General features: G+C 43.1%; 3 protein-coding genes and 1 long non-coding RNA gene across 6 annotated transcripts; 2 read left to right on the top strand and 2 right to left on the bottom strand.

The window, feature by feature from the left end:
• Window positions 1-5,717: 5,717 nt before the first annotated feature.
• Window positions 5,718-8,243, top strand: LOC131888578 (uncharacterized). Of its 2 annotated transcripts, XR_009374129.1 has the most exons (3): window positions 5,718-5,900; window positions 6,620-6,793; window positions 7,773-8,243. It is a non-coding gene; the product is annotated as an uncharacterized LOC131888578 (long non-coding RNA). The 2 variants fall into 2 exon arrangements; XR_009374128.1 differs by having other exon boundaries at window positions 5,718-6,793.
• Window positions 7,240-11,074, bottom strand: LOC131888577 (phospholipase A-2-activating protein-like). The gene is made up of 10 exons (XM_059237466.1): window positions 10,628-11,074; window positions 9,475-10,032; window positions 9,259-9,405; window positions 9,025-9,196; window positions 8,652-8,915; window positions 8,534-8,584; window positions 8,359-8,469; window positions 8,108-8,290; window positions 7,799-8,044; window positions 7,240-7,735 (listed from the first exon to the last, which is right to left on the bottom strand). Exons 1-10 carry the CDS (start codon window positions 10,901-10,903, stop codon window positions 7,359-7,361), a joined length of 2,385 nt encoding a protein of 794 aa, XP_059093449.1. The 5' UTR covers window positions 10,904-11,074; the 3' UTR covers window positions 7,240-7,358.
• A 622-nt stretch (window positions 11,075-11,696) lies between these two features.
• LOC131888514 (small nuclear ribonucleoprotein Sm D3-like) lies at window positions 11,697-13,312 on the top strand. Its single transcript, XM_059237387.1, has 3 exons — window positions 11,697-11,897; window positions 11,961-12,130; window positions 12,988-13,312. Exons 1-3 carry the CDS (start codon window positions 11,862-11,864, stop codon window positions 13,202-13,204), a joined length of 423 nt encoding a protein of 140 aa, XP_059093370.1. The 5' UTR covers window positions 11,697-11,861; the 3' UTR covers window positions 13,205-13,312.
• On the bottom strand, window positions 13,247-14,966 carry LOC131888512 (N-glycosylase/DNA lyase-like). Of its 2 annotated transcripts, none has more exons than XM_059237385.1 (5): window positions 14,706-14,966; window positions 14,483-14,634; window positions 14,115-14,403; window positions 13,859-14,053; window positions 13,247-13,470 (listed from the first exon to the last, which is right to left on the bottom strand). In XM_059237385.1, exons 1-5 carry the CDS (start codon window positions 14,964-14,966, stop codon window positions 13,345-13,347), a joined length of 1,023 nt encoding a protein of 340 aa, XP_059093368.1. In that variant the 3' UTR covers window positions 13,247-13,344. The 2 variants fall into 2 exon arrangements, with proteins under 2 accessions (XP_059093368.1, XP_059093369.1); XM_059237386.1 differs by having other exon boundaries at window positions 13,427-13,481.
• Between the last annotated feature and the right edge of the window lie 9 nt (window positions 14,967-14,975).

Raw genomic sequence — 14,975 nt, 5'->3', positions numbered from 1 at the left:
AGCCACGCTTGGTTGGGAGACGGTAGAAGTGGGAAGTTGCAACTTGTCAAGACTAACCAGAAACATGATGGAAGGGCAAGTAACATGTGCGATTTGCTTCACTGATCAAAGAAATGCTCGCACATTCTTTGTGGAGTGGTCGGTCTATGGAACATCATCATGATCACACCCTCTGGTGGATCTCTTGCTAAAGGGGAAGAAGGGAAAGAGGGATTCTCATTAGGATTCCTCGAAGCAAGACTCAGGGTCCCCTTTTGGCCCAAAAGACTGGGCCAACTCTTCGCAGAGCTTGCCTTCTTGACAAGAGGAAATGAATCAGATTGGCTCATACAACAGCAGTACTAACGATGGTGAGGTATCTTTTAGTTGTTGTGAGTTGACATATCTCGTCTCTATCGATCTGGCATTTCGAGCAGATGTGATTGATTTTGTTCACCCTGATTGTTGGTAGTTATTTGGGATGTACCAAATGTGCTGAATGGGCTCCCATATTCTCACACTCTTTATTCCAATTAATTGCACTCTGATGTCATCACACATTTGTTCATCTGATTTCGGGGTCGGGTCATCAAAAGAGTGATGGAACACGGCAGTTGGCGTTCCAGCTAAAAAAATTGAGGAACCATGATTGTTTGTCGATATATTCATCACATCTGTCTTATCCGAGGGATGTGGAGGAATAGAAAAGGTCATCATTAAGAGGATTCTCTCCTAGATCCTCAACCAGCGTTCCCTCAATAAATGGAATGTTCGCAATATTCATTCGAAAGTCCTTCTCAGGGATTTCAAACACTCCATGACTCTTCATTGGGCAGACAGGCGATTGTCCGATTTTCATGGTTCTCATGGATAGAGGGACCCCTTGCGAGCACGTGGTCAGCAGGTCTGAAAGTTGAAGTGACGTTGATTCAACCCGTTAGCCGTGACTTCCACGGAGATAGATAGATCACCACAGGAGAAGACACGTTTGAATGAAATGGCACAAGGTCAAGAAAAAACATCCTGTTTTGGAGAGAATTTAAAGCATTTCATTGAATGAAATCAACCCTGAGAAAGCCACCAAAGCGCTCTAAGGGACGAAGAGGTGAAATAATCTCTCTTTTAGATTGGGGCGGACCAATCTTGAAAGCGGGGTCTAGTCTTCGTTTTTTTTTTGTCAAATGGCACTTCACACTCCCGACAGTCAGAATGTGGTAACAAAACCTCTGTGACTGATCTATAGACTACCGACCTGTCAATCACCTTCTAAAAAAAGAAGCCAGAAACCCAATGGATATCTACAAGGATATAACTAGCTTCAAGTAATGAATGTACTATATTGTGTTGAAATATCAACTGTTGAGGAATCAATATACCCATGTCATTTCTTCTTTTGATTTTGATTGTGAGCTATTTAATCTAACTCGATAAAGTAGGATGCACTTTACTGTATATACTCTAAGAATCTAGGTGTCCACTGTTCTTATGTAGTTCTAAGACTTCATTTTTCCCTTCACTTGTGTGGTGGGTGCGTTTGGTATGTGCTAAGGGTCAGTGGTTGAACGAAGGGACACAACAAGGGATCTTGGAGAGCCAAGCCAATTGATTTCTGTACAAATTTTTGTTCGACGCCGAGAAATAATGTGACAAGTCAGGAAGCAATGGACAACTGGTCGTTGGTCGAAGAGCGCCAACTCAGTTCGGGTTTTCCTCTCTTTCTAAAGCTCAACTACAATAACAAGTCATGTATCTCTTTTTGGGTTATTGTGTGAGCGAGATGTCAATGGCAAGGTTTGACAGGTAACCAACGGCTCGAAAAAGTTCATTTCATGTTTTGTGGAGAGACTACAAATAAATCTGCTGGGCTCGTTGCTTGCTTGTGCCAATGGCCTTGGCCAAGAGAACCGTTGAAAATTAATCACTTTAGTACTAAAACAGTTCCTTCCAATTCATTACCAACTACTCTCGGGTGAATTATTTGAAGAACATCTTATGAGCATAGTAAGATTCACTGGCCGATATTTAGTACAAGACCACTCTTTACTTCCTTGCGATATGTCGGAGTAGCTACAGACTTGAATTCTTTATTGATTCTAATTCATCAAAAACCAATGAAAGAAGTGCGAAATAGTTGTGTGCGGTTCTACGCATTCCAAATCGGACTTATTTCTAAGGGAGTTGGTTTTTCTTAGAAAAAGATATCGTTTGATGAAGAAGTTAATATCTTATTCCCACTTAGCTGGGATCCCATTTGTCTCAGTAAATAAAGAAATACTATTCTGCCAAACGCCTCTGTTCTTAAAGACCTCAGGAGAGCTTGTCCAAATATTCGAGACCCTGACCCATGGATGCAGATACGGTACGTTGTACGTACCTTCACGTAAGTTCAACATCAAACTTTATGTTTCCTCGGGTTTAATCATCCTGTCTTAATGAGCTTTTATGTCCATCTCGGTCGTTGAACCAAGTTACTTCTGTTCAAATGGATATCTCTTTTTTTCCACCGTGTCGTGCATACCATTTTGTTCGCTTCAACATGAAGTAAACCGGCGAGTACTTTTCCTTCGCTGTAGTGCAGTGTTTGACAACCCTCGCTTCCGACTGTCTTGCTTTTCTCTTTGGCTAAGAATCATGAGAAACGTGAACCATAATTTCAATTTCTTGACAAATGCTGACTCCTCCTCCTTCTTTTTTTCGAGCTTCGAAACGAGAACCTCATTTGTGGAGTCATCATTATGATATGGCCATGATGAAACAATCTTTGGCTAATGAGGCTGCTTGATGAGATTTTAAGGCTTCTTCTTATTTGCACGCTGTCTCATAAATTTCGAGCTCCTGATTACGAAAAAATGAGAAAATTCAACTGTCCAGGGCTCTGTTAAGGATGTCGATGATGGTTATTGGCGGCAGCCTCATATTCAAGATAACAATAACATGTGTTGTTTTGGCAGTGATTTGAGCTCATGTTCCCATGTCGCAATGCCCCACCAATGGCTAAGAATACAGCATCTCATAAACCGAACATCATCAACATTGTTGCTGCAATCAAACCTCGAGATCTCTCGTCTCTTTTTATTATTTTTTGTGGACGAAGAATGGTCCCTTGGAACTTGTTGGAACTCTGGCAGACGTTGTTCACAAGTGGTCGCGTGTCAATGGGGGTATTTATTTTGGCTAGATTATCTCGCCTGATTAAACATGTATGAAATCATGAGAACCAGAGAGGCCGACCTTCTCCTCGACAAGAATACCAAATGTGCATTTTACATTCACATTTATTGGGGGGATAGCTCACGAGGATCTTTGACTGGGAGTGGAAATTCGTCAATGCATTTTCCTCTCCACCCCCCATCCCTCACTTTTTTAAGCAAAGAAATCTGTGGACCCCCCTCTGTAGCGAAAAGGGCTTCCTGGCAAAAGGGGCACCAATTTCTTCTTGACAGTGGAATGGAATCTGTAGCTCACCGCTGAGACGGAGGAATATTTAGGCGTCTCTCAATGCTGAATGGAAAGTAAATTAGCATTTAATGATAACATTTGTTAATCCTTGACTCAATGCCGATGCACATAGCAAGCAATACTGCTGTTCAGGGAAGATGGGATTTTCGCAAGGGAAAATAGGCAAAATAAAGAGTTCTTACTTGCCTTGCATCATCCACGAAATTTTCAGCTTATTAGACATGTTAACATGTTCGTGAATTGATTAAATTATTTGTGACACAGACTTGCAAAGAGGAAATTTCGTATTTTTTTTAATTAATGCTGGGCATTATTAAGCAATAAGCTAATCTAGTATCTCATTCAGAATTTGACTTCATTGACCAATAACTCTTGAGGAAAATTGGCGGATTGTTATTCGTTTATCATTGATCTGGCCAAACGTGTGATAAAACAAATAAATTCTTATTCATAGAGGTGCATTGAACAAGATTGATTTTCACCTTCATTTCATGTCAAAAATAATAACCTCTAGCTAAGAAAGCTGTGTCACAAACTTTTAGTTGAATAAGCTATTGACTACATGTCCGACCTTAAACTTAATGTTTTATCCTTAGTTTTAACCGACCAAATATATAAGGGACGATGATTAACCCACTCATTCAACACAACTGCCACAAGTCTAATGATGGCTAGCAAAAAAGCCAAAGACATTACACAAAGTTCGACGAATTATTGCCCACCTTTGGACTTTCTAAACTCAAGTTGGGATGTTCCGAAGCGAAACACTGATTTTTCAGTTGTTTCTATGTCAATTTAGAATTCAGGCTCCCTTGTTATTTTTGATATTTAATCACATGCGAATTTTGAAATAGCGGCTCTTTTAAGAGTGGAAAGGGTAAAGAGGGAAAGGCAACTTCTTAAAATCATACAAAATTGAAATCATATCAATTCAGTCGTTACATGGTAATCAATTTTGACCTTTTGTCTTGTTTACCATGCCTTTCCGTAAAAATAAATTCTGTCAAATCTCGATGAAATGATAAATACAGTAACCGGGGAATAAAACAAATTGAGTATGTGGGTCTTGCGAAGAAATCCAAATGCCGTCTACTGAATACACAATTGGGTTAACATCCTTTGATTGTAATACCCAAGTGTCTACTATACAAAACTTGGAAATTGAAAAAGTACATTCCCTCTATTCGCATCAGAAACAAGGTCGATTTGTATTCGACGAATTATCATCTTCATCTTTGCAGGGCATAAACGCAATCTGTTTTGAGTGTACATGAAGAACACAATTTGACATTCTCAATTGTTAATATCTACAATACATTTCAAAAGACATTCTTTAACACTCCCATTGTGAACTCTACTACGAAATGAAACAGAATCCCTCTTTTATCACAGAATTTCCTCTAGTAAATGCCTAAGAAGCAAGTTCCGACGATTCCCGGAGAGCGGACAACTGTTCGATTTAGTCTCCTCCTCTCGCTCCTTGAGCGCAATGGCGGCCAGCACAACACGCCGACGAGGATGCCGACGCTCAAGTGGCGGAAACGAAATTGACGCCAAAGACTGAGCGGAATCAGTCAGTCGCCGAGTTGCCTGAGAGAGGATCTTGTTAGTTGTCGGTGAGAATGGATAGATAGACTTGGATGGTAGGTTGGTCATTGGTGATGAAGGTTCACATTGTTTTGAGCCTTCCAACCAGGAAGGTCATGCTTTTGAGATGTAGGAGAGGACTTGGATTTGGTAACGCACACCTATAATCCGGTCAACCGATTAGATGCCTGCAGAGTTATGGCCTGTTTTTATGAAGCGAATCCGGTCCAATGATAAATAAAGTTTCATGGCAGGGTCGGTCACTCATTCTCGTTGGCGTGAACTCTGAGGTTTGTGTGTCTGATCATTGCTTGAGCCTGGAGAGTGTTAGATATGAGCACTTAATCATGAGGACACAATGGACAGTGTCAACCTTCTTGTAGCTGTAACAAGCTTAGGCTTTGCTTCATAAAAGGAGATTATTCACACGCCCATTCTCAAGAACCTGATGCTTCTCGGCTCTCAAGAACTAAGCCGCATCAGATCCACATGTGACGATACGAATCCACTTCAATGTTATTCCCCTCTAGATTGCCATAGATTATATGTAAATTCGTTCGTTTTGGAAACTGGAACCTGCGACTTCTCAGATCGGTTAGGTTCGTCACAAGTGGACCTTAGATTTGAACCAGCCGTTTTAGATATTTCAAAGGCTTAAGTTTATTATTATGAGGGTGCTATGAGGGTATCTGAGAAAACTCCTCAGAGCCTCAGGTTGTGGGGGAATACATTCACGCCTATGCAGACGTACATATGTGGTATATCTAGCGGGATTTAAATCCACATCGTCACACCACCACTTAATTCCACCCTCCCGCAGAGAACTCCGTGGTCATCGAAAAGACTTGTCCGAGATATATGACACTCAATATTTGGTAATCAAGGATTGGCCGAGAGAGAGAGAAAGAGACTTTATGAACGACGCGACGTTGAGAAAAGAGTCGCTTGGAGTGGCCATTTTTTGATAGTACATTATGCTTATCAAGGGGAGTCCTAGGGATTATAGAAGTTGCCAAAAGAGAGAGGACGATTTATTTTTCTCCGTCTCCTCGTTCCGAACTTGTTTGTTCGGTTAGGAAATCTGCAGACCTGACTCATCTTTCTTTGCTTTTCCAATTTCGCTCCGACAAGCTCTCCGAGATGAATCATGATCAGAATTTCGTTTCTTCCCTGCCATTCTTTGTGATTCTTGGCTGGAATACTCGTCGATAATCGAATTGTCTCCTTCTGGGTACACCTCGATGTTTGGCCCGCCGGCAACTGATTTTTTTGTTCCCATTCTTGGAGAAGAAGCTAGTGCAGTGCCACTTCTTATCTTTCTATCCTCATGTTCCTTAGGAACCAAAATCCCAGGGTTGCCCATTCGAATCCATTCATTCATTTGAACCTTTTCGAGTTTTTATTGGGGATGGAACTGTGTATGTCAGCAATATACGTAGAAGATTCCCCTCCCTTAATCAAAGCCCACTCATATTATCACAATCAAACGAGGAATACTAAAAAAGTTGCATGTCTACTCAAGAAGGATAAAAATGAGGAGGCGGAAGCCAATCTCCAAGTTCTTAAAGAGATCATCAAATCTAACTTTTTCCAGGCCAGTGATCACTGATCAGAGAGTGGGCAAAAAACTTCGAGATCAACTCTCTTCCTCTGCATCCTTGCCTTCTTGGATGTCTGTGATGTACGCTTAGGAATCAGGATCATCTTCATTAGTCGCGACATCAGATCAAAAGTGAGGAAAAAAAATTGCTCGCACTCCCTAACCTCGGTAAGTCAGCTTTGGCGTACGTATAGTATATCATATTCTCCGGTGGAAGGATGGAGTTGTTGTAGTACTGGTACGATACTGTAGAAGTGAGACTAACTCAATGACGGCAGATGTTGGATGAGGAATGGGGATCTTTTGGTCTCGCCCCATGAGCGAAGGAAATGATCGCCATAGTCGTCCAACCCTTCTGATCATGAGAAGCAGTGATGAGGATGATCATTGAAAAAAGCGAACACGCTAGATTAAAACCAATGACAACATCCATCAATTTCGAGTGTTTGGTGTTTGAGCAAGGAAAATGAATGTCAGACAGTTAAATAACAATCTGAGGGGACTATCAGAATTCCTGCCCATTGTCAGGCATCGCTTGTCGGCTTTAGAACCTCTCTAGAGCCCCGCTTCCGTTCAAAGTAAATGCATAGATAATCAAATCAAGAGAGCGAAAATTGGAGCAATAAAAAGGATCTTTTAATCAATAGGGCAAAAAACAAGACGGGAAACCTGTTGTTCCTTCCATAACTTGTTATGCGACGTTATTAACAATCGTGCGTCCTCGAAATGCGATCTAAACACTTCTCAATATAAACTTGGAGCATTGCGAAACCTTTTCAGGGGTCTCAGAGCTTGCAATCAACACCTGTAATTTATTTTTCCCGTCCAGGCTTAGGAAGTACTTGGCGTTGTTTTGATCGCCCATCAGAGTGCCAATTGCCACCAAAGTTCTGAATCGGGCCTCGAAATCCGAGATGCCGTCCAAGAATAGCATAGTGAGGGAAGAAATACATTGGACCTGGCACTCCTCATCCCGATTGAGGTAGCCGGCGACCGCGTAGTTTAAAATGAGGGTAGCCATGGCCACTTGAATGTTCTTGTTCTCCGAAGGAAATAGAGTGAGCAAACGAGTGATGATAGAATCCCGGCATTGAAGCATTACTCGTTCACCTGAAAGTAGGTATTTTAAGCTCAAACTCATTTACAGAACAACTCCGCTTAGTGCACGCTTACCTTTGGGCACCGAGAACATATTGACGAGGGTTCGCATGGCAAGCATTTGACAGTTGATGGGCATTTCGCTCTTCATGTTGGCCAACATTAGCGAAAGAAGATCGTTCAACACAACATCTTCCAAGAGGACAGGGTTGACGGATGGATTGGTAATGGCTAATCGAAGGATATCCAAGGCAGGGAAAGCCAAATCTTTGGGCCATCTTAAAGCTTTCATCAGACTGGCAACGTCACCGGTGGAACCGTCTAGAAGCAAATACGTCAATGATTGATACTCTGATCTTTGTAAATCTTAAAAGACCAACTCACCAGACGAGCAAAGGGCTGGCAATCGTTCAAGAATGGCCTCATCCACTTTAAGCTCATCTCCTACTTGAGAATTGAATTCCTTCAACTTCTTGACCATCATCTCTACTTTGGGTTTGACTGAAAACGCGAGGTAACTGGTCTGAGGGAAAAATGTATTGGTCACATCTACATCCATTCCTCCACCTGGAAATCAATCGTGTATGAGTGAATAAATCATTTTTTTTAACTCAAAAATAGAAGTAACCACTTACCAGTAAATGGATCTGCACCGCCTCCGTATGAGCTCGAAGAGAAGGCGTTATTGGCGTTGGAGCCATTAGAAGGGTAATCACTATTGGAGCTAGTGGAGTAGGCACCACCACCTAAAGCAGCAAATCAGAGCTATTAGTTCGTTAGAGCCGCTACAGTATCACGATTTTAATTTACCTGTGAAAGGATCGACTGCTCCTCCTCCACCCGAAGGTTGTTGTTTCACGCCTAGAATGAAAGTATAATTTTGACAAAATTTAGCCCGCCTTTTTAGAAATCTTCATTACGACCATACCTGCATTCTTGTAAATGAAGTTGGCAATTTGGTCCAAATAAACTTGAGGCATATCGTTGTCATGAATGAATTTCTGAGCGACCGTGTAAGGATCTTGGCTTCGATTGTAAGGCAGCTTCAACACCTTGCCTTCATCCACATCAATGTCAAACACAAAATCGTACTCTTTGCCTTCGTACATGATCTTGCCTCCATCCGGAGCAGCTCCGTTTTGGCCCTTGGCCGATCCAGTCACATCTCCGATCTTCGTCCATTTTTGTTCACCTGAAGTGCATCACTTTGCGTTATTGACATCTTCAAAGATCACGTGTTCATGACAATGTTCAGTTACGTGGTTCGTAATTAAAAAAGCTTAAACATGAATCGTCTTTACCTGCCGACCAAGAGTATACGCAAATATTTGGGCCATCTCGAACCATCAGAGTTTGGCCATCTTTTCGTCCAGGCGCGTGAAGGGCTTCAGTTCCTGGAAGCTTCTTCACATCCACACCATCTAATTCAGTTTGCGCAGGGCGATGGAAACCAGCCAAAGCGGTTTCGTAGCTCTAGTGTTCATCATAAATTGTCAATGAAGAATGATGAACCCACTAAAACCCTATCGACTTACCTTGAGTGCGTCTTCGGAGGCTTGCCGAGCAGGATCGGCTGAGAAGATCCAAGTACGCCCATCGGAACACCCACCAGCAATATCCCCATTGGGAAGGGCAGCCACGGACCACACCGATATAGCAGGAACTTGAAGTACTTGCTCATTCTGAAATGATAAAAAGCCAACGACTGACACACTGACATTCCGTCTTGGAGAACTTACGTCAAAACTCACCTCGAAATCTTTAAAAACCTTGATGCCAGAGTTCTCGCCTCCAATGATGAACTTATCTTCGCTAAAGGCACTCATAGAGTAAATGAAGTTATTGTGAGCCTGCACAGTCTTCAGGCACGTGGTATTCACGGCTTGCGGGTCTACCTGCCAAACTTTCACCGTATAGTCATTGGAGCCGGACATAAATTTCTCTTTGGACACGATGGTCAAACATCGGACGGCTTGGGAGTGCGCTCCAGTTACTGTTTGTTTGCACACGCCCCCTTTCCACAACTTAATTGTCTTATCGGCCCCGGTGGTAATCATAACACCGCATTCGGGCAAAATAGCCACGGCCCACACGGCAATTTCGTGCCCCGTGAGCGTCATGGTAAGCTTCATCTCGTTCACCCACACTTTGGCAGTGGTATCCCAAGAGCCAGAGATCAGGGTCCCCGTTTTAGATATGAACAGAGCCGACACATTGGCGGCATGGGCTTCCGTGTCACCAATGGGGTTGTTGGAACAGGGATGGTACGTGCGAATATGACCATCTTGGGAGCCCGTGAAGATTAACCCCTGAAATACGGTTTTGCATTAGCCGCTGGATTTCTTTGCCTGTGTCGATAACAAAGCGTTTTCGGAAAAGTATTGCTAGATGTTCCTATATTATCATTTGTTTCACCGACAATCCCTTACACTTGCAAAAAAACACCCGAATGAACTCCTAAATTTGTGAGATATCATTGTGCATCTGGAATCTTGAATCATGGCAATACTGGCGCTTATCTACCCGAATGAATGGAGCTGGCCCTCTTCTAGAAATTGATTAAATGACGAAGGCTACTTTCATTCATTCTGTACCTATTGATGTTCTTTGCTTTGAGAGGTCATAACTGAACGTTTAATCCAGTTGCTCGATACTCTCTTTCGATATGCTAATTCTCAATGCCAGCGTCCCCGATCGGATTTTATCTCGGTGGTCATACTTAGATATCTATCTATCTATATGGCCACTCAAGGATATAATCAAAGGTATAGGTTAAGCCAGGTTTTAAAAGGACCCCCTTCCCCCCTAATGGCGGGGGCCTCAAACTATGCCAGCTCCAATGGTTCCCGTCTCCTCAAAGACCTCTGCACTGGTATTCCATCTGGTGCGTAGGGCGTGTCTCACTTGAGGGTGTTGGGTGTCGGGTTCCTTGACGGTGACGGCCGTGACGTAGCGCTGGTGTCCGGCGAGTGTGCGATCGCAGTGCCAGGTAGCGTTCTTGGTGGCGGGATCCGGGTGCCATAGCTTGGCCGAGTGGTCGCGCGAGCCCGAGACCAAGGCGAAATCCGCCTCCACGAAACTGGCCGCCGGAATCACGCTCAGGCAGCGCACATCGCCCGAATGACCCTCCAACACGGTCGAGAAACGATACGACGACGACGACGATAAAGGGATACTCATCTTGCCAGGGAGAAAGAAGGCAGCCGGGATCCCAAAGTGGAGACGGGTCCTTCCGACGCAAACGAAAGAACGAACGAACGAACCAACTGACGGAGCGGAAAAAAAGGCCGAATCACTCGGCTAAGTTTAGCTCTGACTGATGGACAGGATTTTTTGTTGGGCCAAAGGTGACCAGCTAGATTTTGTGACAAATCTCAATGCAGCTATCAACATTAGCGAATTTTTTGATCGATATCTCCATGACGCGATCGAAATGTAAGAATATATCATATGAAAAGTCTTAGGACAGGCCGGATTCTCCTCATGATTTCCTTTGCAGATAAAGTTTTAGGGTGTTGTCATTAAGTATGGTGATGGAAATAATCCGCTCAACACTGTATTAGAATGGAAATGGTCATCGGCTTTTTCATATTTTCTTTGGAACTATATGACTGATGGGCTCTCCATGAAAGGAATAAATAAAATAGTTGACTTGGGCAGAGTGATAACAGGACCCTAAGAATACTGCCCATATTTTGAACATCATCAATCTCAGAAGAGACGCCAATAATATCACTACCCATTTCACTCCCCCCCTCGTTTCATCTTTGTCAACCGAGCCAATCTAGTCGATACTCTATAGATAACTTCTTATGGTTGTTTTGTTTTCTATGCCCTTACTCCCCTTTTACACAGTCACCTTCGATGTATTTCCCATGTTTGCCGCCAGGACTAATGCCATCCGCTTGACCCTCCAAATCCTCAGCCTGTACCCGACTGCCTCACTCTAAATCTGCCTGGTACAGCTGATACTATCGGCGTTTGGTTTGTTTTGACCGAATACTAATACTGCACTGCTTCTCTCTCAAAAGACGAACGTTGGAAGTGAATTTTGAATCCCTGAAAATCTCGATCATCCTCTTCATTAACAGTTTTTACTGAATCCTGTGCATTCCAACCCAAGCTCAAGTCACTCATCATGTCGATTGGAGTGCCCATCAAAGTATTACATGAGGTAAATAGGGTGAATTAAAGTTTTACGATGGATCTTTGATGGTTGTCTTATTTTTCTATCTAGGCCGAAGGGCACATTGTGACGTGCGAAACCATCAACGGTGAGGTATATCGAGGACGCTTGGTCGAGGCCGAGGACAACATGAACTGCCAGATGACCACGGTCACGGTGACGTATCGCGACGGACGAGTGGCCAATCTCGAGAACATCTATATCCGAGGATCCAAAGTCAGGTGAGAGTGATGAATGAATGAATTGTGGAGTTTGTGCTTGATTACGGGAATCAATCAGTGAAATTGAATATTCCTTTGGAGACGGACCAAAAGCCCACTCGAAGATTGATTATCATGAATCACATGATCTAGGGTAAACGTTATTTTCCACCGATTAGTTGGCGGTGCTACTTTTTTTAATCTTAACCTGACCTAACCTAACCATACCTAACCTAACTTAGCACGATATTAATTACCCTTAAAGTCTCTATCTAAATCCCTTAACATTTTGCCACAAATTTAAAAATGAGCACCGCCAACTAATCAGTGGAGAATAACGTTTATCCATGATCTAGCAGAGACATTATGAAAGCGAGTGAATGTAGTATTGCGTACGCATTCAACAGCGACAGGTCGGACCGCAAGTTGCTTCAATTACAGTACGTCAATTTAGCTTGATCTTACAATTGGGTCTCGAGTCTTGCCTTCGCGAAGCGCAGTGCACCAGGCACGGATTTTTTTTAAAACTCTGTTACCAGAAGAGGGATATCTCATTCCTTTTCGGTTCAAATACGTATTGAGCCTCGAGAGAGCACACCCTTTGAGTCCCTCGTTCCATTGAGTTGAATCGTGGCGACCTGCGATCATCCGTCTAATATGAAGGGAAAACGCAATGGGTTGACTGGATGCAGAAATGTCAGAATGACCCGATAATTGTTTTTTAACTCCTCAATGGGTTCCAAAATCTTGCCCTCTAGTAACATAACACATGTCTCATTGTCCAGCCAACCAAATAGTTGCTCCCTCAAAAGATGGAGTCATTGAGAAATTAGTTTTCATGCTTGGAGACTGATTGGACATTTAATAACTCGTTACAGATTCCTGATACTGCCCGACATGTTAAAGAATGCGCCCATGTTTAAAAACATGGGCCGCGGAGGAAGAGGTGCAGGCAACACGGGTTCGGCCGGCCGAGGCAAGTCTGCCATATTACGAGCGCAAGCCGCGGCGAGTCGAGGGCGGGGCCGAGGTTTTGGCGGACCGCCGGGTCGAGGCGGACGCGGAGGCGGCAATTGGGCCCCTCGAGGACGATGAGCCCGGATTAAGACGGGCGTGGAAGAATTATGCAGGAATGAATGGCGATTGTACAAGTGCTTTTGGTTCAAAACAACCCAATGTAAATAACATGTCCGTTATCGTAGATTTGGGCCTTGGTATTTCATTCAAAAAGGCAGTTATTTTTTCCTTTTCTTGGGACGGCTGGGTCCAGATGATTTGGAGTCTTTGGGCTTCACATCTGGTTTGGTGTTTGCATCCGATTCAATATCTTGGAAATGTTTCAAATCCGCGCTGAATAATACCTAAAAGGAGACTTTTTTCACCATTGTTCAGCTGATCCATAAATTGCTGGAATTTGGACTGGGACGCTATGGTTGAAAATTAGCAACTCATTTTTATTCAAACAGGTCGCTACAATTCTGTATTTCAATTTTCAACTAAAACGAACAACTGGGTCAAAAGTGATACTCGCTCAAACCCAATTTCGTACCTCGCTCTAGCACAGAATGAATGAGTTAGCCCTCTTCTGGTTATCAATTGCAACAAGAGAGCTAGCTCAATCATTTTCAAACCCTCGTCATGTTCTGTGCTTTTAGAGGGCATAGCTTTTGATTTAATCCATCCTTCGGTATAGCGAGAAATGGTAATTTTCTACCTTAGCGTCCTTGTCCATATTCTAGATGAACCTACCGAATGAGCCCATCCAGAGTAATCTCCGTAAAGCGATCGAAAATGGTCCCCAATCTCTTTGTAGACCTTATCTGTAACCGACTTGTAGCCCTTTAGGTGAGGTAGGTATTTGGTAGCTGCAATTTGAAACATGTGCGTATCCACTGGAATCGCTGCAGTCTGATCCAACGACATCAAAAGTACACAATCTGCGACCTGAAATCTCGAGTTTATTGCTTCTCAAATCACGTGCTAGGAGGCCTATCCTTGTTCCTACCTTAGGCCCAATTCCTGTCAGTTTCAACAATTCATCTCGGGCTTCTATGTAGGGCAATGTTCGAAGCTTCATCAAATATTCCTCGCCGCCTTTATCGGCTATTTGTCTCGCCGATTTGGCGATATAAGCGGCTCGATAACCAAAACCCAAGTCGCGAAGTTTCTTTTCCACTTGGGTTGGCTTCTGAGCTAGTTGTTCCACGGAAGGAAACGTGAAATAAGACGTGTCCTCGTTGTTCCAGATCTCGGTTCCAAAATGAATACATAAGTTTTCGACCATGCCTGAGATCCTAGAGGATAGTTTTATTGGAGCGCTAACTAAATTGACACATACATTGTTGCTTAATATTTGACTGAACTCTACTTTACCTTTGAATATTGTTGTTAGAAGAGCATATGAAAGAGAAGAGGTTTTCAACGGGATGTTGTCGTAACATTCGCACTCCAGAAAACTTGCTTGAAATCTTCTCAAACACTGGATCCTCTTTGGCCCAAGCTTTATATAATGGTTCCAATTTCACCTACAAATTGATGAGTCTAATTGATTGATCTGTAACTACAAACAGCTTTACTTATTGGCTGTGGAGCAAACCTTGAGTTGGAAGTAGTCTGTGAGAAACGAATCCAAAGCTAGGGAGTCTTCCGCCTTGGGAAATGTTTTGTACTTCAAATGGTCGTGGTCTTGGGACAAGAGCCAAACCCGGGAATCAAGCACGCCGATCCATTGATCGGGTTGCTCGTTGAAGCTTTTCCACCGGAAACTTTGCCCGCATTTGAGCACGATATCGAGACGGAGCTCGGATCTTAAACAAGGAATGAGTTTCCAACTCATTTTGCCTAAGATCCCATCCATGAGCAGAAA

This window comes from Tigriopus californicus, chromosome 10 (assembly GCF_007210705.1).
Source record: "Tigriopus californicus strain San Diego chromosome 10, Tcal_SD_v2.1, whole genome shotgun sequence".
NCBI classification, from domain to species: domain Eukaryota; kingdom Metazoa; phylum Arthropoda; class Copepoda; order Harpacticoida; family Harpacticidae; genus Tigriopus; species Tigriopus californicus.
This window is presented reverse-complemented; position numbering and strand designations above follow the sequence as displayed.

Excerpts from the sequence above, each read along its gene's own strand:
- LOC131888577 (XM_059237466.1), bottom strand. The coding sequence starts at position 10,903 with ATGAGTATCCCTTTATCGTCGTCGTCGTCGTATCGTTTCTCGACCGTG. Across the intron at positions 10,033-10,627 it reads CCGACACCCAACACCCTCAA|GGGTTAATCTTCACGGGCTC; the intron begins GTGAGACACGCC and ends ACCGTATTTCAG. Across the intron at positions 8,291-8,358 it reads CGGTGCAGATCCATTTACTG|GTGGAGGAATGGATGTAGAT; the intron begins GTAAGTGGTTAC and ends ATTGATTTCCAG.
- LOC131888514 (XM_059237387.1), top strand. The coding sequence starts at position 11,862 with ATGTCGATTGGAGTGCCCATCAAAGTATTACATGAG. Across the intron at positions 11,898-11,960 it reads CCATCAAAGTATTACATGAG|GCCGAAGGGCACATTGTGAC; the intron begins GTAAATAGGGTG and ends TTTTCTATCTAG. Across the intron at positions 12,131-12,987 it reads ATCCGAGGATCCAAAGTCAG|ATTCCTGATACTGCCCGACA; the intron begins GTGAGAGTGATG and ends AACTCGTTACAG.
- LOC131888512 (XM_059237385.1), bottom strand. The coding sequence starts at position 14,966 with ATGGATGGGATCTTAGGCAAAATGAGTTGGAAACTCATTCCTTGTTTA. Across the intron at positions 14,404-14,482 it reads TCTAACAACAATATTCAAAG|GATCTCAGGCATGGTCGAAA; the intron begins GTAAAGTAGAGT and ends ACTATCCTCTAG. Across the intron at positions 13,471-13,858 it reads ACTCTGGATGGGCTCATTCG|GTATTATTCAGCGCGGATTT; the intron begins GTAGGTTCATCT and ends GTCTCCTTTTAG.